We start from the raw sequence: 24,880 nt of genomic DNA, 5'->3' as shown, positions 1-24,880 counted from the left end.
CATTTCGTTTTATCGTGGTCAAGCCACCGCTGGGATGTACATAATAGGTACGCGTGGTGTATGATATAAAGGCGCATCACTTCTATTAGATTATATTATTATCATTATCGTATATGGTATTGTTATTATGACGAGCGTTTCCATTTTCCCATTGTAGCTACGCAGACAGCGTGTACGACAAGCCATGGCCGTTTTGCGCTAGAGATCAAATTACTAATTTTATTTCGACCAGAACCAATATACAATACATTTTAATACGGTTCTCGAAACATTTACCGTAATAATTATTTTTCGTTTAGAATTGTTACTAATTGTAACTTGTAAGACGGGTTCATCATAATATAAGAATAGCGTGTATAATAAACACATTTCAAGAGCGCTATAACAAAATGTTCTAAGTACAGTACACCTATGTGTATTTTTGGTTTTTCGAAAAATAGAATACACCTATTATTAACAAGCTAAATATTCGTCCAAAGTTTATCTTGGAAGAAAATAATCGATCACGTATTAGGTATCCGGGGCAAGTTCGTTCGGAAAGTTTCACGTGCACTAATAATTTTAACATTTTCCAATCATTTCCGTTTCGGCTTTTGCCACTTTTATGTGGGTAGGTAGGTGTTTATAAACAAATTGATTAAATAATGAATTCCATTTCGTAGTGTGTGTCAACAATTTCAAAACTTCGATTTGTTTTAAATTTGTTTCTATATACTATGAGAAATGTGTGCCAAGACTGTATTTTTTTTGGACAGCGTTTATGTGTATAGTACAGAAATATCTTATTTTAAATATTATCATAATTATTATTATTTAATACCTTATGGTATTCATTAAATTGTTTACATTTTTTCATGGTAAGGACGTAATTATCGTTTTTCTTATCTAAATATTAAGTATTTTTATATCTGTAGGTTGATGATAAGTATTGTGATTTTTAATTAACGCACTCGGTTAGTCGATTGATAAATACATAATAATATAATATTTTGTAGGTCTCTTAGACGACCACAATCGTACTTGGTCAAACAGTCCAGCATATTATTATGTGATATTTAGGCATATGTAGGTTAGTTTTTGGTAAAGGCACCAGCACGTTCACCGCCCGGCAACGCCCTTTCCAATGTCTTCCCTGCAGGACGTTCGCCTAATGTGTAAATATTTAGGAAACAATTTTTTTTTTTTATTTCGTTGGTAAACGAAGGAGCAAAAACCTTGATAACGATCTAGGGTAATTTTGTAGGATAACCGAGGTCGATTTCATCGACACGTGTATTGATTTCACCACTAATCGCATGTACTAGCGATTGACATTAGGCGATTCGATACGCAATAACCCAGTCATAATAGGATTCGAATGCCACTGCGGCTTATATTGTGCATCTTGAATTGCCACAAATTACTCTGCAAAACAATAACGGCGTACCTATTGGAACACACACACGTGCAGTTGTTAAACATTGATCATGTCGTGTAAGTAATGGTTTCGAGCCTTAAAAAATTGAGTTTATTTTTCAAGGTTCTCTCCCATTTGAAATACTACATATATACACGCAACTACTGATTGTCGGCCACCCACGTGCACCGTGACGCGTCGTGTTGACTAATAATGATTTTGGGTAATATTACGTCTCTGTCTCTGATGAATACTGCAGGCGCTGTGGGTGTGCGGGGGAAGTGAGCTTATGCCCTCGTTTTATTATTTTTAAAGATCCACATTTGGGTCGATTGTCGTATTTTTCAGATTTGCTTCTGGTTCGACAAACTGTGGCTCCCCAAAATAAATTAAAAATAAGGTTTTAATAATAATATAATATTATGATGAAATCTGTAGTAAATTAAACATTTCACTTACCGCTATCAATTATTGTATTCTGAACATTTAAGTATTGTAATGGTCATGGCTGTATATAGTAGGTCAGGCATATACTATAGTAGGTATTTTTTATTTTGATCTTTGCAAACGGGATCTGGTCGAAATGTTGCCCCTGCAGCATAGTCTAGTAAACACTTGAAACGAGGAAGCCTGCAACGTTTTCGTCTGCGCCCGAGATGCATTTCCGGTGCTCACTATATATACCATATATCGATGGTGACTCTACACTGAATCCACAACAGTTCATATTGTACAGTTTGTAAAACTCATCTTCGTTGGTTTTGTTGGCTCACGGTTATTTGCCAGCCAACCAATTGTTTTCGTCTACGAAAACTTGGTGTGACAAAAATATAATATAACAGCTCTACCTACCGCACAACCTCATCCATTGTGATAATACATTTTCTTCTCACCACTTCCGGACTCGGTTGAAAGTTTATCGTGAAATACGATAACCTAACCTAACCGACGTTTCCTATACACATAATAGTAATGTATGTGTACCTAGAACTATCTACACGACTACGTGGAGCCCCCAAGTGCCTTTCATATTATCATACCCCAGAGTGACAATCTTTCGACGAAATACGCGATACAAATATTATAATAGTATAATAATACCTACCTAACTATGTAATATTATTGTCGCGGGTACCATTTCCGGAAACTGTGTGTGGGAGTACGTTTGTTGTAGTTGCTCTTATTATTATTAGAAACTTTCTGACACCTTATCGTTGAAAACTTTTAGCTACGCACGTCCATACACAATAGGTAGGTACATATTATTAAAATAATATCGTGTATCATATTATAATAATCTCATCGGATGTGGTTGATGTTGTACCGCCGTCAAAGAGACCGAATTAACCTGCGAGTCGGGTAAACTGTTTTATTTTTGTTTCCGGCAAACACGCGATCAGCAGCTATTGCACGCCAACCTTAATCCGTTATTTTTCTTATTTTTTTTTATCGCGATCCGTTACGGGGCTGCTACCTCCTACTCGCGGGTTATTTATAATGCATTTATCGCAATGTGTTTTCATCTCGTTCGAGTTTTTATTTTTTATGCTTAGAGGTACTCGCGGAGCTTATTATTAATATTATTAAAACATTTTTTTCGCGTACGTACTTACAGCTCGCCTAATAAATGCAGATGATTAAATTATCAATACAAAAAATAAATAATAACTGCGTGTTATCGTACGGTTTTAATTCCACAACAACCGCCGACGGGCCGCATCTGCGGCTGACAACGGACCGTGTACTGACGTTTTAGTGGCGGGCATGTAACGATGATGCACCGCTGGCAAAGTTGTGCCAAAGTTGCCGCGACAACGCTTTTCTGTTAACGATATCATCTTTTATTTTGTCCTTTATACGTTGTTCAATTTTCGTGTTGGTTTTCGCTATATTTTTCTCGCAATCGTAACTTTTTTATGAATAAAAAATAAAATATTCACGAGACACATAGTTGTGTTTTTTCATATGTGTTTGTGTGTGCACGCGTGTAATGTGTATATAAAATATATGTGTCTATCGACGTGTATGGATGGTCTGAGTGTTCGTGTACGCAAATTGCACACCGTGTCATGTTAGCACTTTTAGACCACAGCGACGCTCTACTTATCTGATAGAAATAATAATAACATTTTATATTACAATATACACATACACGTACCCATAACTTCGTTTTTTCTTGGGTAGTTCGTATAAAAAAACTAACAAACAGCACCTAATACCGTCGTAGGTAAGTGTTCGTTAGTCTTTTTTTTCCTTTCGACTTGAGAATATAGTTGTATTTTATGCTACTCGCAAATTCGAATTCGAAGGGTAAGGCGCAAGAACCGGGTATCTCCGCTTCTAGAAATTGGTCAGGGTGACCATTTGAACATTTATTATCTCATTAATTACTCCCATAGAAAATAATTAACGACATTTATGACAACTCCGAAAATAATAATCGAATTTATATTATGATCGTTGTACCTGGTTGTAGTTATTTCCTCCATGGTTACGATTTCATGGAAAAGTCACATTCGGAAAAGAGTTGAGATACCCGGTTCATGCACCGGACCATTCCATTTTATTATTATATTTTTCAAAGAGAATCATTTCAACTCTACAAAACGTGCATTAGACGTGTGTATTGTATATTTGCGAGGGATTTCAGATTTGAACTTTTTAATGTTTATATCGAATAGGTTGAGATAAAACATGCAATAAACGTACGCTCGTAATATGTCGGACGAAATCCTTTTTGGATTGTTATTCTGTTATAAATCGACTCAATTTTCCCGTAACGAGGTAAATATTAAATCATATAATTTAGTTTCAGTAATAATTACAGTTGTATACACCAACATTTTCTCTATTTCAATTACTTATCTATTATTTGAAGTCATAACTGGCCATTATATGAGACTTATCAGTTTTGATGCTTTAAAAATATTATACAATAATAAACTGAATGTAGGTATGTACATAACTATTTAAACAATTATTTTCGTAAATATAACTATCAGTTTATTATTTATTAGCTTTCCGCATGGATAACGTATATTGATGACGTCGTGTAATAATTAATAATTGTCTGTATCTAATTAAGTCAATGATCGTCACTGTTGCGATAGAGTTTTAATTAAAATCCTTTTATAACTGCTCTCTACCTAATTTGATTGTTATTAAATGTGAACAAAATCGTTTAGAATTCTGAGGCTTTTATATTCAACGATTTTTGTGTTAATTTTTCCATACTTAACAGTTTTTGGGATAACTAGATTATTATAATTTATTCACGATTAAACTTCCCTACACGTGTATCACCGCAGAAGTACAATGTATGATAAAATAGATGGGATAAACGATTAAACCGTACTTTTAGTATGTAAAGTGTTATATAACTTTTTGAGAGATCGTAAAAAGCGCGAAATATGGTTAACTTTACGGTCCAACTCATAATGAACGGAGGTCCGTTTGAAATCGTTTTTAGTGCGCTATGATTAATGACTTTTGGGCTTAAAAAGGTAACAACACATATCTCTAAAGCGCCATCCCAAGCGACTAAATGACTTACCCCAAAACGCGATTCCCGAGAGACTTTTATTGGCCAAGGCTGGTTAAAGCGTGACAAACGCTCAACCGATTTATTATTTTTTACAAACCTTTTCACAATGAATTGAAAAATCAATAATAAAACATGAAAAACGAATAACATGATGTGAAATTCGCTTTGTTACATTTGACTAACAGCTGGTTGACGGTAGGAATAATAATTAAAATAATGCCACACAGCTGTTCCCTCCCTTCTTCCTGTAATCACTGTTATCTTTAACTATTCAGTTATTTGCCGTACCTACGCATTATAATTTATAATAATTATTTTAGTATATCTCTTGATTTAGGTATTGAATATTAGTGATGATGAACGAGCGCATCGTCAAATAAATAGACAAATTTTATTACAATAATATTTGAATTATATTGTGACTGCTGCAATGCTTCGTTTATGGCCGTATTAATATATTATATAGACATGTCACCATAGAAACAAGAAAACACTATTGCGTTAAAACTCTCTCTGTTTGCATTGCACCGAATGCGTGTATAATAATAATATGTTATTACATACATACGTCGTATTATTTTATTATATTAAGTGTCTACAGTTTTCCATGTTTGCAAAACATTATATTCGAACGTGAAATAATAATAATCAGACATTTATTATTTAAAATAAAAACGTTTTTAAATTGTATTTACATTTAGGTATGTTTCAATATGGTATATTAGATTAATAGAATATTATCTGCACTAATGCTAGCGTTTTTGGTTCATCATTCTGCTAAATGAAAGTTATTAGTTGATTTGAAATTATAGATACGTACCCGTATTATAAATACATGCCTGGTGTATATCCCATAATAATATTATATTATAATATATAGCTAAGCTTTTTTAATATTATAAGACAGTATTTATGTATTTTTGTTTCTGCCCGAATATGTTAAATGAAGCATATTATGTTCTATTTTTAATTTTAATAATGTCTTCTTTTACATATTTCTAATTAGGCTTTTAACTATTAAAGTATTCTATGCTTTATTTTTATGCTTATAATATAATAATTAGTGACCTTTATAATAAAACATGTAATTAATAAACAACTTGGTTTCTCGTTTAGTCAATGGTGTGTAAATAATGATAGTGATTTTAATGTTATGAAATTAATAAAAAAGAGATGTAGGTATATATGGTATACCTACTATGCTTATTTTATATTTTTATTATATATAAATATTATGAAATTATTACCCTAATCTATTTAAAATTACTTTTATAGTTTCATATAATATAATGGATGTGCCTATAATATTATGCTGATTTTAAATTAACGTTAGTAATGAATACATTTTTATAAATTTAAATCTATTAAAAGAGTACACTGAAAACGTTTTTGATAGGGTTTTATTTAGAAAAATATTATTGAACTTTTAAAATTACTTAGTCGATCCAATTATTGTAGTAATAATAGCATACGGGTAACCCCTTTTTGTATTTTGACTAACTTTTATGTTTAAAACTAATAATTAAAATTTATTCAGTTTTAATTACGATCTAACTAACCTACTGATCAATTTTTTTAATTTGTAGATATTTATAAAAAAAAATTAATAATTTATATCGGTTGATAATCAGTTGTACTATTATAAAATTAATTGTAAACTATAATTATTTCTAAAAAACTTTGTACGTATATACTATTCTTATATGGTATGACTGTATGAGTTACCTATCTTTATAAGATTTACTGCATAATATTGTACGATTACACTAATCGCATATTCACCAAAAGGTACGCGAATAGGTGCTAGGTGCAGTCTAGTTTGTTTATTCTGTTTAATCAGTCGCTTAAATAAATATGAAAAAAAAAATTTGTATTAAACTTACTGTAGCAATAATACACATTAGATTAGAAACTTTGGTTCATTCATCCTCGGAACAGACATTTGTGTGGGTATAATAATTTAACAGTTAAAAAATGTTGAATGTTTTTTTATTTTTATATATAGGTATAACTATTTTTTTGTTCGTGGTTATCATTTCGATTTTGTAATGCGTGCAATTTGAGTGGTGTGCAAGGCTAACGAAAATAATAATAATAAAACAAAAATACAGAAACGGTCGGTGACGTCAATTACAATTGTATCAGACCATTGGGGGTCGAATGGTCGAATGGTATTTTATTTTTTTTTTTCAATCGTAATACCACAGTCCGTAAATAAATTAAGAGACTAAAATATCGTCGTCACTGCGGTCGAGTGGTATAGCGAAAGATGCTCGGGAGGGGGGCTGAAAATAATCAATTTATATTAGGCCGTACGGGTTTGGCAGCGATACAATATCGACGAGGCGAAAACGCGTCTATTTGGCCCTCTAGGACAGCCGTCGGTTGGTCCTAAAAAAAAAATCTAAATTAAATAAAACAAATAAACGCACAAGCCGAATCATCAAAGAATATTTTTTTTATAATATATAATACGTGTCATTATCAAAAAGAAGAAAAAAATGTGTATATAAAAAACGAATGTACAGTATGGTCATTAGGTTATTGCTGCAGTGTCGTGTCCCCCGAAAACTACTGCGTAGCGTACGAAAGGGTGTAACGGTGGGGGGGGGGGTGTTAGAAAACTCGGTCGTAGTTGTATAAATATAACTCGTACCCGAAACTTTTTTTTTTATTATTATCCATTTAGTTTTTTTCTTTTTGAACGAAATTACGGTCACCACGTGGTCACAAGGCAGTAGTTTTTCGCGTTGTAAATCAAAAAAATAAAATAATAAAAATGCTCATGTAATTTTTTCGACAGTCGGTATATGACGTATACGTTGGTGGGAGGAGGTGCATTTAAATCATCGTAAACCTACATATACAAGCTTACCTTGAACTTTGCGGTATATAATATATTATTGTATATTATGTGTATTATCGTCTACATAATAATATACCCATATTTAGGTATATGTATAAGTATAATACTACGCTTATTGTATATATATTTGAAGAAAAATTGTAAATTATTAGAAGAAAACAAATCGTTGTTTGAAATTAACAGGACGGTTTTATGCACAATATTATCTGTAACTGTGCACAATAAAATTAAAATTATATGTTTAAAAATTCTTTTTTTGTTTCGTTAATGAAATTGAAATTTTTTCAACAATTATAACTTTACGTATATAGATAGCATTATTTCACGAGTAGGTTTATGTGGGTTTACCGCATGTTTAAATATATTTGGACTATTTATACCAATCTACTTATTCATAGTGCTGATATACGTTAGCATAATTTTACACCTAAATAGGTAGGTAGTGCATTTAGTTTGCATTTAATTTATTCGTTGGTACCTATTAATTATATTAGGTTTATATAATATATATCATATTCGCACAATCTGTAAAAAAACAATTTTATTTCAGTAACAGACATTTTGGATATTATTTGTTTTTTTTAGGTGTTGTTGCATATATAATATTTTATACATAAATTTGATTTTTTTATGGACTTTTTCAAATCTATTATTACCTATGGTGGAAATTAGATAAATATAGAGTTAGTATTTCTTTTCTCACAGTATGTTGTTTGCATATTTCATGATTTTTCACAATTTGCGATTGATATGATAATATGAAGGTTAATCAATACGTATTTATATCTAAGTTTATATAACATATTATACAACGCAGCGTTCATTGGAAGGCAATATTATAGTATTTATATAAGTACAGGGTTTCTCAAAGGACTATAAATTATTTGATATCTAGTGTTTGTTATATGTTTGTGACCATTTTACGTCGGTATACCATCAAAAATACGAATTCGCGGTGGTCGGTGTATAAAAAATTCGGATTTCTGTCCAGTGCCTATACTTTTTACGGCTCGACGACGAGGCGTGTTTCGCAGCGACGATGCGTCATCCCCTGGAATTAGACGCGTGTAGTCTTTAACCGGAAGAATGCGCGTTTGTTGGTTTGTTTGTTTTTACGGCCAGATGTCTTTTGTCTATAACATGTCCTTCGATGTTTTCTCGTCGCAGAAAAAAATACGACGACTACGAATATAAAACGCGCGACACCGTGATGGACGGTGACGGTGACCATCATAATATATATTACAATATTATAGCAATTACAGTAATTTGTCCACGTGGTGGGACGAAACGTTTTCAGATTACTCATCAAACTCGAAAACAAACCAACGAATCTCACCTGTCGCACACAATAGCTTGGAAAAGTCAAAAATTCCTAATCGTCTGTCGGCGTATTTGTTTTTGGGAAAATCGGAAAATTTGAACGGCCCGTCGTGATCGCGTCGCCTGCGAATGTGTTGGTTCGTCTAGTTGCTCCCTGTACTATTTACTGTATTATAATATTAATTCTATGTTAGAATTTTTCACGATTCGTTTAACACACCGTCAGACAGCGAAATGTAATGCACTATTATGTACCATAACCGCGGTACAATTTGACACGCCGGACGTGAACCTTGAACACGTCTTTTGAATCAGATTATACGAATATATAATATTGACTTCGAGCCCAAGTTAGGCGGGAATCGGGCGAATGGTATATCATCGCTATCATTATAATAATATAGGAAATTACAAGGCAAATCCAGTAACGAAATTTGATTAAACATACGGTTTCAATGCCTTGTCCGATTTTATATCGGATCGCCGACCCGGTGCCGGATATTGGATCCAACTAATTTACATATTATTATGTAACAGAGTTCCGTTCCACAAATTTAGTTTTCACTATGTATTCTAATTTTAATAAATTATAATATTACGTTTACTGATAAAATACCCGTTTGGATAATCCAATTAAAATAAAATGGGCTCGACACTCGAGTGTCATATACAGGCCAGAAATCAGCAGTAAAAATGTATAATTATTTCGTACAAATAGACTTGTTATTAATGTATTGTATTTTTATTTTTTCAGGTGGTGCTTGTGTTCATTTTAAGTATAGCATCTCTAATTATATATTTTATCGACGCCTCCAAGTAAGTTTAACAACACAAGTTGTAATGCACTTATAGCTGTTTCCAAAGAACCATTCATTTAAATACCGGTTTTTTTTCCAGCGAGGAGGTTGAACGATGCCAAAAGTGGAGTCACAATGTTACTCAACAAGTAGATTTAGCGTTCAATATTTTTTTTATGGTTTACTATTTTATAAGAGTAAGTATTTTTTGTTCTTAATTAATGTTACATAATTGAATTTTTCTCCTCGGAGAGACTCGTAACCAGTGTTGGGAAAAGATAACCAAAAAATCATCTGAATAAGATAATAAATAATTCATTCAAAATTTATCTAGATAAGATAAAATATAACATCAAAATTTTTAACTAGATAAAAGTAAAAATCCGCATACAGTTATCTAGATAAAAAAATAGATGATTTTTTTTAAATTATACTATACATAATGTAATTTATTAGTAATTACTAATTAGATAATATTTATAATCAATAAATCCTTAATGTAATTTCTCAACTAAAATAATATACAATTTAAATTTTTAATACAACTTGAATAAAAATAAAATATCAAAATAAAACTGACAATATTTTAGTAAACATTTATTTTTTTAACTATAATAATATTGGAATTTGGAATCACTACTTGGTTCTCGTAAATTATTGGCTATTTCAGTACTTAAAAATATTCTTATTATTATATTATTTATCTAGATAAATTACCACAGATAACCATTACATTTATCTAGATGAGATAATTAGATGATTTAATTATTTTTATCTAGATAAGATAATTAAAGAAATAATTTTATCTAGATGATTCCCAACACTGCTCGTAACTATAGCATATTTTTTTAGTGAAAATCATTCATTCTAACTTCCAATAACTGTACGAAACAACTATTCCGATTTTAATTCTTAAAAATATTAAAATTTTCTATTACATTTACATGATATTCGCACAACATTTTTATTTTCTTCCTTTGAATATATTGTAATGAATTTGGTTTAGAAAATCAAAAAAAAAATTAAGATAAAATATTATGTAATTAGTTAAAAATAATTTTAAAAATGTGCTTAAATCTCCCTTCCTCCCTATAGTAACTAGAATGAAGAATTCAAATATTTTTTTAAAACAGACATTAAAGCTAAGCATTGCCACGTACCATTGTAATTTATTAGTACCGTCCGCTAAAGTGAATTACAAACTATTTTTTTTCATTCGTCACAGCATAGTAAGTTGACATATAATTATGCGTGCAAGTGCGTAAAATCGTACCCTTTAAGTTTACTTTACTCGAATGCATATCTCACACTAATTATGATTTACGACTAATACAATGACATGGTCAACAGCTGAATGCATATTACGATGTTGTCTAGAAAAATGTTCTTTATAATCTAGTAGTCGCAATGGGCCCCTTAATTTGTATTTTTTTTATTATAAGAAGATAACTTGTTGTCCACAGATATTTAAAAAAATATTAAATGTAGTCATGACATTGTATGATTACATAAAATATACCGTGGGATAATATTTATGAATACGGGATGCAATTTTTTTTATACTCACATCAACGTTCTATAATGATTGATAAATTTAAATAAATGCGAAAATGAGCAAACGAAAATTAAATTGATATTATCTTGAACGATAGTAAAAATTATTACAATGCAATTTCCTGTTTGCTTTTATGACTGTTATAAAATTTAAATAATTTGCATAATGTAATTCGTTATTTATGCATTGTATAATAGGAAATTCTTTAAATGAGTAAAAATTTAAATAACATGAAATGCTGATGAGAGTTTATAAGTTGTATAATAGTATTCCCGTGAAGAAAATTTTCGTATTGGAGTAAAGTTATCGTCTTTTCTGGTCTATTATGGACTAGCGAATAGCTTTAATAAAAGCAATTACATCAAGTTCACAGTAATTTACAACTTAATTGCAGACTGAAAAAGTGCAATGCATCACAATATACACAGCATCCTAAAGTTATAAAATAAATATTACTATGTATTCTTGTACATTAGGTACTTTAACCGTAAACGTATTTAGAACAACAATATTATTAAGCTATACGCATATAATTTATAATCATAATATCATTGTAACTATATTTACACAATTTTAATAATATTTACCTTCAGATTTTAAAAAATAATGTTTTCTATTTTGTTTATAGTTTATAGCCGCCAGTGATAAGTTATGGTTTATGTTAGAAATGTACTCGTTTGTAGACTACTTCACGATTCCACCGTCGTTTCTTTCGATATACTTGGGTCGAACTTGGATCGGTAAGTGCGATCAGATGTTTAAGAAAAACGATAATAACAACATATACCGTTTTATTGTACCTTATTAGTTATTACCCTATTAGATTAAAAATATGTATAATTTAATATTATCGTTCTGACCTTCGAAATAAACATAGATTTGCTCGTTTTTTTTTCTAGGTCTAAGGTTCCTCCGAGCTCTGCGCCTAATGACAGTGCCTGATATTTTGCAATATTTAAACATTCTAAAAACGTCGAGTTCAATTCGACTTGCTCAACTCGTGTCTATTTTTATATCCGTGTGGTTGACCGCCGCCGGAATCATCCATCTCGTAAGTACAACCTACTCAAACAACATTTAATTTAATTATTTTTTGTTTTATTTTTTCTGATTGTGAAAATAATTAATCACCCCATAAAAGTCAACAAGAAAGCTATAATAAAATTGTCTACCTATTGTCCGACGTTACAATTTGCTCTGAAATAAACGTCGAATAAAGGTCGTATCTTTGAAGAGTGTTGTGATGTTTTAACACTATATATTATTATCATCTTATTGCCAATTTTTTTCATAGTATATTTATTACGCCCACACACAAAAAATAACGTTTTGAACGAAGTAAAATAATTGGAATAACACAATAATAATAATTTGTAGTGTGTGTATTAATTTATTTAACTTAAATTATATACACAATTTGAATTGCCCGATGTATGTCGAATTTATCCACGAGAATTGTGGATTTACCAACGAAACTATAGTTATGTACCTATATGCGACACTAAAAATTGTGCAAATGCACTCTTACTTGGACTTGTACCTATATCAAACTCGTTCTTAGATACGGCCTTCGTCCCAAAATATATTACTAAACCGACAATGGTGTTTGGAATATTTTAGCTGGAAAACTCGGGAGATCCATTTGAGTTCCAAAACCAACAACGTTTATCATACTGGACTTGTGTGTACTTTTTGATTGTCACCATGTCCACGGTCGGATACGGAGATGTGTTTTGCCAGACTATTTTGGGCAGAACTTTTCTAGTATTTTTCCTACTCGTCGGCCTCGTAAGTGATATGTTTCTTTTTTAATTACATTATATTTTAATTTCTTATATTTTGCCTCTTGTTTACATTAAGTGTTAAATAAATGTAATAGTAGAATCACGTAAAATATAATGTCACGTGCCACGTGAATATAGGACGTATAATATATATATATATGTATATATATATATAATAGGTCGTTATTCTTTGGTTAAATAATGACTTTATTACACAATCGGGGACGATAATATCGTAATATTTGCCAAAAATAGTATAAAATAAAATATAATTAAATAAAATGTACTAAAAAAATTAAACAACAAAAATTTAAAAAAAAAAACAATTATAATACTATCTACCGTTGTCACTTATTATAATATGTTTTGGCGGTGCATGAGTGCTGTTCGTCTAAGTTCGCTTAAATAATATTCGAATTTAGCATTGATAATAATATAATAAAAAAAAATACAACAAACAAATGGATGCATTTCATTTTATAAAAATCACTAAACAGTATGTTATAGAATTTTTACGCACAATAAGTAATACATTACAATCATAAGAAAAAAAATATGGGAACAATATATTTTATTTTTACTTTGCGCTAAATACAAAATTATATAATATTTATTTGTACTAAAAGATTTAACTATTACCTGAACTAAGAATAAATGAATAATCTTTGTGTGGCAGAAGCTTTCAGCAGGTAAAACGCTATAATACACGTATTTTTTAGTTAGATTTATTATTACTATTATTATTTTTTTTTTGAAAGCTCTAAAAAAGCTGGCTGTTAATTTTTTTTCACACACACATTAGCATTACAAACTATGAGCATCAACAAAAGCTCCAGTTTAACCCTCCCCACCCGTACGGTATTTGCCTCTGAGAGACAAATTGGAGTAAAAGGTCATACACAATTTTATATTTTATTATTATTATAAATTATTTCACTATATAAATATCCACTATAGTTATAGCTCATAATGCAGACCAATAGACCAATATTAAATCATAGTTTATAACTTATACATAATAATATTGTTATGTATTTTTTTTATTTATTGACATAGTTTTGCTTCGTTTACATGTACTTGAGGCCTTTTTTTTCTTTTGGGTGCTTTTTATTGTTGTCATATAATATATATTATAATATGTTATATTATATATATATAAAATTGATATGTCAAGGTAATCGCTAAAATGCTTGGCAGCTTATTGAACGTATACGAATCGTTAATCTATTATTTCGCTGTACAATAATATCCGTTTAAATTTGTATGTACGCGCTGTTTAGCTTTGGATTTGCATGGACTGTGGGGTCGTTTGTAATACCGAGGGTGGTTATGGTGCGCTGAATCAATTATTTTTGATTACATTTATCGCAGAATACGACTGCAGTTGCCGAAATAATATTATAACATTTCGAAGTTACATATTATTATTATTACAGTGCATGGAATTCGTTCGATCATATTTTTATTGTTAATTATTATAGTAGAACAATATATTTTAGGAGAATTCAATGACGTCTGTTTGTATTCATCCACAAAAACTCATAATACATAATAATATGTAATAAAATATATATAACACACACACATACGTGTGTGGTGCGTCGACCGCGTGCATACGTTATTTATGTAGAATTTTCATACGTGTTCTGTAAAATTATTACAATTAATCTACTTATATTCACTTACCTAAAATAATTTATCATTTTTTATCATAATAATTAGTATAACTACTATAATGACGTATATTATATCAATGACGTTGTTGTTATACGATGACCGTTGAAAATATATTTTTATTATTGCATATCATGCTGGACGAGTTTGTACATTACATTGTCATTATTAATCATATTATAGATATTATGTATTGTATATTATGTATACATATTTTAACATAATTTATTATTATAATACATAATATCATACATTCATTATTATTTTTTTTTTATATCTATTTTGTTTTATTATCACTTAGGCAATATTTGCTAGTAGCATACCAGAAATTATAGAACTCGTAGGAACTAGATCAAAGTATGGTGGAGAGTTCAGACATGAACATGGAAAGAGGTATATACAATATAAACACGTAAAATGGAAACCATAATAATTTTTTTTTTAATTTTGTCTGCCACCTATTTAGTTGATTTTTTTTATATGATTTTTATTTTTAATTTAATCATGATGCGTTTGCTAATGATCTACATTTTTAACGAAGTCCCTTTTTTAAAACTATGTTTTCTGTTTCATTTTCTTTTCTTAACTAACTGACAATATTATAATTATTATTTTAACTATTCTTGGCGTTTTTATTATTTTCTATTTACCGGCCGCATTTTCTGCATATACAATTAATTTTATGAAAAAAAACCTCTGTTTGCATGTAATTTATTTTATGTTATTTTTTTCCTTACTTTTGGTTATGCCCTATTTATTTTATTTTTCTATCTCACAATATGATTTCTGTCTGCTGCATTTACCTTGTATTTGTACCATATATAGTTAAACATGAAGGTCATAAAACATTGAGGTAATAACACAAACTGTGGATTAATATACAATAAAAGGTAACACATAATTGTAATGGGAAACTTAATTAAATTATTATCATTGGTGAGATTTGATTTTAGAAATGCGCAGCTATAATGTAAATAGTTATGTATAGTTAGAAACAATTAAATTAAACTATTGATAATAACTATACAATAATATAATAGCCATCAATGACCTTTTACTCTGTCCAGGTATATAGATCATCAGAATCACGTTTTCCAACGTGACTTTGATTATTGAACATAAACACAAAAATAAAATCGTATTACCTACAAATACCTAGTTATTATTGGTTTCAATGAGCAATGTTATATATTATTTGAAATTCTTAACGTTATTTTTTAAATTAAATAATTATTGCTATTATATAATAAATAATAATATTATAATTTTTTTTATACTAAAATAAGATTTGAACAACACATAATATTAATTTGTGTGTAATGCAAAATCTAGAAAGTATCATCTATGTGTTTTCATGAAAAATAAGTTACTAAGTAAGATGCACTAATAGAAAGTTAACTACGCTAATACCATTAAAACAATTTTTTTATGTACACCGAATATTATATAATATATTCTATACAACAATAACATGATAATTATTTATAACATATATTAACTTTATGTCTGTATACTCAACGAAAAAAGTTTAAATGTATTATTGTATAACTCCACGTGCGATTAACCTTTTAAACTTTTAAACAAAAAAAAAAAAAAACAAAAAAAATGGGTCACCGGGTTTGCTGCGGTCGCCGTACCAGCCGGGGCGACACCGACGACAAAACGTCTTCGGCACGTCACTGATGAATGATTGCAATGTCGTTTTCATGTTAAATGTTTTATGGTTATTTGGCTATATACTATACTATATTATACTAGTTGTAGAACTGACGTTTAGCCGATACGATATACTTACTATGTACACGCATAATAATAATTAATCGGTTCTTTCGATTACGTCGGAAATAATCTTCTTTATTTCTTTGCCAATCCATTGTTCTCTATCTTTATCTCTTCTCTCTCTTTCCGTATCTCACCCTCACTGTCTCTCTTTGTTTCCTCTATCTGTCTCTTTCTCTCTCTCTCTCGAAATTCTATATCATCTGACGATGTGAACGGGAAAAAGACTTAACACGACTGCGCTTAAAAGATATTAATGTTTTTTTGAGCGGAGCGCAGGCGACGCCATTCGCCGGACAACTCGTTATTCCGTCGATCCCATCAGCTGGCGACTGTTACAACAATAATATATTATGAATACATCGGTCACGTCGATAGATGATAATATGTTTCTTCGTTTTTGACGTAATCGGACGAACCACGGGCGCAAAAAAAAAATAATAATAAAATACACTCACACACACGATCTTAGAAAAATATATACACGATTTGTTATATAGTGTTTTTAAAAAAAAAAATTATTTTATTTAAAATTATTATTTTAGTTATTTTTTTTTCTCTTTTTTGTTGGTTTTTGTTTTGTTTTGTTTTTATTTTTGTTTGGGGTTTTTTTTAATATTATGTTAATATTGTATTGTTAACCGAACGGTGATAGGCTGTGATGGCAAGCTGGATACCCGAAATCACCGAGCTCGCTGGCAACAGGAAGCGATATGGTGGGGAGTACAAGCGAGAAAGGCGAAGGCAAGAATCGCCAATAAACTATTATTTATTTTTTTTCGTATTTCGTACATTACATAATATATTATATATAATATATAAATATATATTATATACCATAGTATATTTTATCATTTTATATTTTTATTTTTTTAATTTGTTTTTTACAAAAAAAAGTAATCTTCTGAAATAACTCGGACCGCATTTGTTATACGCTTCGATGGGGTTAATAATATTTTCCTTTAGTCTTTCACGATCGATTAGATTGCATTTTGTTCGCTTAACGCTACATAATATATTATAATTTTATACATATATATATATATATAATTTTTTTAAATTTGGAGTATAACGCAAAATGGAAACAATGTATTTTCACGGAGTATTTCTGCGATACAATTTTTATGGACAAGTATTTTTTTGTTTTATTTTATGTTTTTTTTTTTTTAAAACGACAATCGTGCAAAAAACGTTGGGCTCAGTTGTCCCGAGGGTGTTTCCATTTACGATGCCAAAATTACGCCCTCTATCAGGTGTTACGGTTTGACAATAATATTATTATGGTGTGTATACCTTTGCTAAATATTTCGGAGCGTGCTTTGCCTATTTTAAAATGATTACAACAATAATAATTGCTACGACAATAAAACAATCGATCGATGCGAATTGTTATTATTTGATTTCTATTATTGTTGTTTTTATTACAATAAATAAAAAAATTATGCGACCAATATTAGTTAAAACCTACGGAAATTCATTTATTATTTCCGTGGTCTGTGGATAATACAATAATGCTAATGTTACTATTACAATAACTATTTTTATTATTATTATTATTACTATTACTATTACTATTACTAAAACTATATACTTAGTATTATTATTATGATAATTATTATTACTATTATTATAGTAAAATGCGCGGTACGGATTTTCCGAGACGGCTGCCACCGCGCCGCTGCCGTAACGGTCGTTTCGGAATAAAATGTGATTTTCTGAAGGCCAAGCGTAAAAACAGATGTTGATCTGTGGTCTCGTAGGTGCAATCGTCACGTGTATATGAGATTCAAGCTAAAAATATAATATTAGTTTGTTGTTCAGCCAGGCCGTGAAAATACATTGTCACATAAACATCACGCGACATCTACCATCGTAGCCAAATCAGTTATCTTGGTGGCATGAACAAAATATTCCCTAACATAGTCGAAAAAAAAATAGTTTAGAATATATATATATAGTAAACAATATCTAAAATTTAGATGTTAGATTCGTTATTATATTATTATTATTATTATTATTATTATTATTATTATTATTTATTTATTTTCTATTTTTTTGCAATCCCAATACATGTAGAATTCGCACTTAATAGCTTCATTAGTTTTGTCAGTAATAAAAACATAATATACATAATATCAATATATTATTGTCATAGGATATTACTTTTCCTCATGAATAACATTTTTGTTTTTTAAGCATTATTATCTAATTTTTTTCGAATATTACGTGCCATGAAAAAATGTAGAAAATATCTAACCATATATATTTTATTTATCTAATTATTTATTTATTTATTATTATTTTTGTAATATTTTTTTGGATACTGAAAATTAAAATGAAAGTTTATATTTTGTTTTTAAACAACTCGGCGCGGATATATATTTTTAAAATATTTTATTTTCGTCATGAAAAAAATAAATAGTAATCATTTTGATAACTAGATAGATTTTAAAAGAAAAACAGGGACAAAGGTGCTTTACTAGTAACAAAAGGTAGTTAAATTTTTTATATTTTATTTCGTATTTTTAAGACGCTGACAAAAGTAAGGTGCCTAAAATGAGATAACAGTTTTTTCCGCCACACAGTTTTATTTTTTTATTTTTTATTTTTATTTTTTATTATTATTATTATTATTATTATTATTATTTCAAACTCAAAATGTTAAAATAGCAGGTGCATTATTATGAGTTGTTGTGTGTTTCATATTTTGTTTTTTGCATTTTATTTTGTTTGTACACCAAGAAACATTGGCTCGTTGGTAGATTTCCGAATAAATCATAACAATAATAATTATACACTCACATGATCTAACCAAAAACTAGGATAGAATAGCTATTACAAAAAATAAATAAAAAATAAAGCATGAATAATTTTTTTTGGAATGTAACCGTTTTTTTTAACAAGACTAAAATATTTCGTAAGGTTTTGTAAGCGTGAATTTATTGAAATTATATCAAAATGTATAGAAATAATTTCAAATTACGATGTATTATAGTTGTTTTTACGTAAATACCTAACAAAGTGTAACTGCTGATCGCTAACAAGCCACGTTTCTTTAGGTGTGCTCTCTTTAGGTGTTTTATTCCTTAAAAAAAAAATTAATTAAAATTATTTTTTAAATGTACGTTTTTTTTATTATTTTTGTTTTTTAATTTCAAAAATACAATAATTTTAGGGTATTATTATTGGCGGTAAAAACTGACAATATGATCTCAAAAAAAAAAAGAAAAAAATACTTAATCGTAAAAAATTAAAAACATTAAAATAAAATTATAATTATAAAATACGGGCTTTATTTTGGTACTAACAGATGCATACTGAACGGAACTTTAACGATCCTACCCAAATGCTTCCGACTAACCGTTCTCATTTCGTTCAGTGTGAGTCTGACTGTCATCGTGCACTCGTCTAATGCTGTCAAAAATCACACAAACACACACAGACACATATTATTATATAATATACATATACACATAAATACATAATAATATATACACTAGCACAGGCGAATGTAAACATTCACACAATCACCACATAAACAAAAATCGAATAGGTTGTTATGTGATAACAATATACGTTCTAATAATAATTATAACGTGGCGCAATTTTCTCATGTATGTTTCTTGAAATTTTGAACTATCCTTGAATGATTTGGGGTTCCTTAGGCGATTTTTGCGAGTTGTATACCCGAGATAATTGACCTGATCGGAACTAGACCAAAATACGGAGGAACCCTGAAGAATGAACGTGGAAGGAGGTAATATTTTACATACCATACATATATATATATATATTATTAGCATTTATACACCTTTATATAATAATATTAAGTACTTTATTTTTTTTTCATTTTTTTTTTTTTACTAAGCTTCAAGCTTTGAACAATATTTTTCTACGGATTTATAGGCCTACGATATTCAGCGTCAATTAAACTAAAGCACGTTTTTCTATATTCTAAAATAATTTTCTTCTTTTTCATCACAACATGATATTAATAATATTTAATATGATACATGATCGATTTACATTATCCACGTATATGTATACACGGATAGTACCTGATAAGAATATTGTACGATGCAAGTACGATGCATACACTGTTTACGGATTACCATGCAACTTTAGCTACCGTGCCGAGTTGCTAAATTAAATGTAATTCAACTGTTGTGTGGCTGAAACGTCATAAATAACACAAATTCGCAAAGGAATAGGTTAAATTTGAAGAAAAAATAACGTATACATATAATAATATGTATATGTATATTAATTTTTGTTGTTGTTTATAAATAACTGCACGTAACAATATTAATTTTGCCTGAACCCTATTTTTAGACCAAAAATATTAATATTAATGTAAATATCACTGATTGTAATATACCAACTATTATATTATTATTATTATTATGTAGCTTGAACATATTCAGTAAACACGCTTAAATCCGTAGTGTCTATACCGATGGCAAAATAGTAAAAATTAATGTATCAATAACTTTATTATTGTTTATATGTTTATTTATATTTTTTTAGGCAGAAATTACATAAACAAATGTAACCGTGTTAAAGCAGTTTGACATATTATTATTTACTATATTACTATTAATAATTTGTTTTCAAAAGCTGTGTGAACTCTACGGAACGTAGAGTTCACACAACACATGATACATTTATATATACATAATATAACAAACTCGTACTTTTTGATTTAGTTATTTCCTGTTATTTCCTGTTTTTAATTGATTATTTTTCAAAAATGCACTTCACCCGAGCAATCATCATGCTTACATACATAATATTTTTACGTAGTCTCATCCTGACTGTTTTATTAGGATTTGACCGTAGTGCCCCTCGTCGGTGCATATACAATATTTTTAAATCTTATTTTTATTTTGATCAGTTTTTATTATAATTATTATAATTTCTCTTAGAATTATGTAAATATATACATTAATATGATTTTATTCCTATAAAAACAGGCACATCGTCGTTTGCGGACACATTACCTACGAGTCAGTGTCGCATTTTTTGAAAGATTTTTTACACGAAGACAGAGAGGACGTAGACGTGGAAGTGGTATTCTTACACAGGTACGACAAAACAGATCAATATAATATTGTATTTATTTAAACAATTATAATGGCAAAGTAATAAATAATCAATAATGAACGATGGTTAAAAAAAAATACGAGACACAATTAATATATCTGTTGAAATCACGTTTTAGGTCTTTACTGCCAAACTATATATGATCATGTACATGTATTTCATTATGATATATACCATAATACCTATATAAACGTTTTTAAGTCGAAAAATTAGGTACGACGTTGTGTGTAATTTGCAGAAAAGAGCCAGATTTAGAATTGGAAGGGCTGCTCAAACGTCACTACACCACTGTCGAGTTTTTTCAGGGTACAATGATGAACGCAGTAGATCTAGAGAGGGTGAAGGTAAATACCCACTCTCATCCTGATTCTTACTGTCGACGTTTTTTCTTATCGATTTGTGCTCAGTTTCCATACATAGATCAATATTATTATTATTATTATAACAGCTACATGTAGTCTGATACGAAATAGAAACAATTCTTATTAGTTCTAGAGATAGATTATAATATATTGTGTATTGGTATTATATTATATACGAACTGATTTTCTTAAATTTTAACACTATTTTTCTTGAAAATTATTAATGGATTTGGAATTGTTTTTTTTTACACAATTCAAAGTCATTACAAAACAACGTTTTTGATAAAAAATTACATTTTACATTTTAGTTGTCATCATATTTAAAGTATTTCCATCTTTTGAATGACAGCATAATATCTAATATCATAATATTCCAAATCAGAATATTTTTCTGAGAATTTTGATGGTTAAAAATCAAATTTCGAAATAGTTGTTGATTATTTTTAAGTATTTAAAGTACAAACGAGCTGAGTGTTTTAGCTTTTCCTTCGTAACTGTTGGTTCACTTCTCCACTCAACGTAACTCGAAATACTTACAACTTATTAACTACTTGTTTGAATTTGAATTTGTATGTATTAAAATTCTCAGAAAATGGAAAAGTAAAAATATGTGCAGTTGTTAAAAAAAGAAAGAAATTGAAAGATAATAATGGTGAAATATAGAGCAAAAAATATTGTTTTGCAGACTTCAAATTATTTAAATAAAAGTTGTTTCCAAAAACGTTAGCAATTCTCGAGAAAATTAGTGTTTTACTTTAAAAAAAATTACCTCGTATATTATTTATGTACACTATATAATAAATATATATATAATATATATGTATATATGTATATTTGTGTACAATATTTATATATATAATATATATATGCATATATTATATAGATACGTATATTATATAATTATTCATAAATTTTGTTTTAAATAATAATCCTTTATTTATTTACACCGAACATTAACTATTATCGTCATTTAGATTTGTTAAGCCTCTTGATCAAACAGTATTTACATATTAGTATAGGCTATAACAAAGCCGTTGAAACAGTAAAGAGTTAATGTATTTTGCTTTGAACCATGTATTTAGCTGTCATTTATTATATATTTATATATATACACCCATATATATATATACTTATATATAAATACAAATACTAAACACTTAGGACGGGAACTTAAACAGACCTTGACGATGGTAATGTTTTTTTTTATTATTATTATTATTATTATTTGAACCAGGTAGATGAAGTTTTTGTTTTACACCTATATATAATATTATATATAAAAGGAAAGTAGTTTAGTATTGGAGAAGTGATTTTTTCTGAAATTCATACACTGTCCCTATAATATATATATATAGATGTATATTATAATATGTGTGCAGGTTCAAACTGGCAGAAGCATATGAACTCGTTTGTGGCTGCTATTATAACATAAATAAAAAAAAAAGAAATAATAAGAATTATATTATTACTTATATAGCGTTTATATAGCCGTTTATTGATTAAATTATTGTACCTATTTTTACCACCTAGTGACTAGTTAGATACTTTGAACGGATTTCTGAACCATAGATTTTATATTGTTGATACTTGATTTATATGATATTTTATATTATAAATAATTACGATACAGTGTGCAATATATAGAAGACATGTCAGTATTAGTTGTGCTTCAATTTAGTTATTTTTGGTATTTTCCAAACCGTAGGAAGCCACCTGACCTGGAACTGGAAGGACTTTTCAAGCGACATTTTACCACTGTCGAGTTCTTCCAAGGTTCTATAATGAACCCTATTGATTTGCAAAGGGTAAAGGTATGTCCAAATAAATGGCTTTAGCACAAATTGAATGACGGTTGCAATTTTTGGATTGGTATGACGCTGGTGATGGATTTTTGTGATTTAAACAAATATATACATAATATTAAATATGTTTACATATATACTTATATTTGCATTATATTTATACATAATATATATAATAAGCGATGTATATAAGTGTATATGTATATATATATTATTAACTTACGGACATTTTACACGATGCTCACGTGGCTCGAAATAATCAAACGAACCGAACTGTTTAAAAATGTTTAACACTAAACGACGACTGTGTTTTTTATGATTTTTTTGTTTTCGTTTTTGTTTTTGTTTATAAGTACGATGTTTTTCAAAAATTCGTTTTAACGGCGCATGCTTTTATATATTGTATTCTATTGAGAAGAAAAAAAAACATATACGACAACCGTCAACAACAGACCGGACGTTACTACCTTACCTACCGAACTCGACAAAATAAGACATTTTCACTGCCCAAATATAAAACGCATCATTTCATTTCATCAACATTGAATTAGAATATTATATATTATAATATTATTATACAATATACATAATATTATAATATAATCATACAATCATCGCATAGTTAGCTGCATTATTAATTGTACACATATGATAATATATTATTATAATAATGTATTCGTTACACATAGTGTAAAATATTGTCTCTCACACGCGGTATATTATGATATTATTATACTCTTTACTCATACACGTTTTAGTAAAATTACGTTCTACCAACGCATCTTGTTCACAAATCAAATTTCTTTTTAATATTTATAGTTATGAACTATATTATGATAATAATAATAATAATAATAATAATAATAATAATAATAGTAATAATAATAATAATAAT

The 24,880-nt window shown here is 28.9% G+C and overlaps 1 protein-coding gene across 4 annotated transcripts in view; it reads left to right on the top strand.

The window, feature by feature from the left end:
• The window catches only part of LOC132951649 (calcium-activated potassium channel slowpoke), a 74,431-nt gene that overhangs the window by 14,406 nt on the left and 35,145 nt on the right, over positions 1-24,880 (top strand). For 2 of the 4 annotated variants that reach the window (XM_061023472.1, XM_061023471.1), the window contains exons 2-9: positions 9,884-9,945; positions 10,027-10,123; positions 12,110-12,221; positions 12,381-12,532; positions 13,102-13,269; positions 20,384-20,475; positions 21,692-21,802; positions 23,889-23,994. In XM_061023472.1, the coding sequence (XP_060879455.1) occupies positions 9,884-9,945; positions 10,027-10,123; positions 12,110-12,221; positions 12,381-12,532; positions 13,102-13,269; positions 20,384-20,475; positions 21,692-21,802; positions 23,889-23,994 (900 nt within the window). Of the gene's footprint in view, positions 1-9,883; positions 9,946-10,026; positions 10,124-12,109; positions 12,222-12,380; positions 12,533-13,101; positions 13,270-15,240; positions 15,333-20,383; positions 20,476-21,691; positions 21,803-22,059; positions 22,166-23,888; positions 23,995-24,880 lie in introns of all 4 variants that reach the window. The other 2 variants (XM_061023470.1, XM_061023473.1) reach the window with 2 other exon arrangements.

This window comes from Metopolophium dirhodum, chromosome 9 (genome assembly GCF_019925205.1).
Source record: "Metopolophium dirhodum isolate CAU chromosome 9, ASM1992520v1, whole genome shotgun sequence".
In the NCBI taxonomy this organism is placed as follows: Eukaryota; Metazoa; Arthropoda; class Insecta; order Hemiptera; family Aphididae; genus Metopolophium; species Metopolophium dirhodum.
This window is presented reverse-complemented; position numbering and strand designations above follow the sequence as displayed.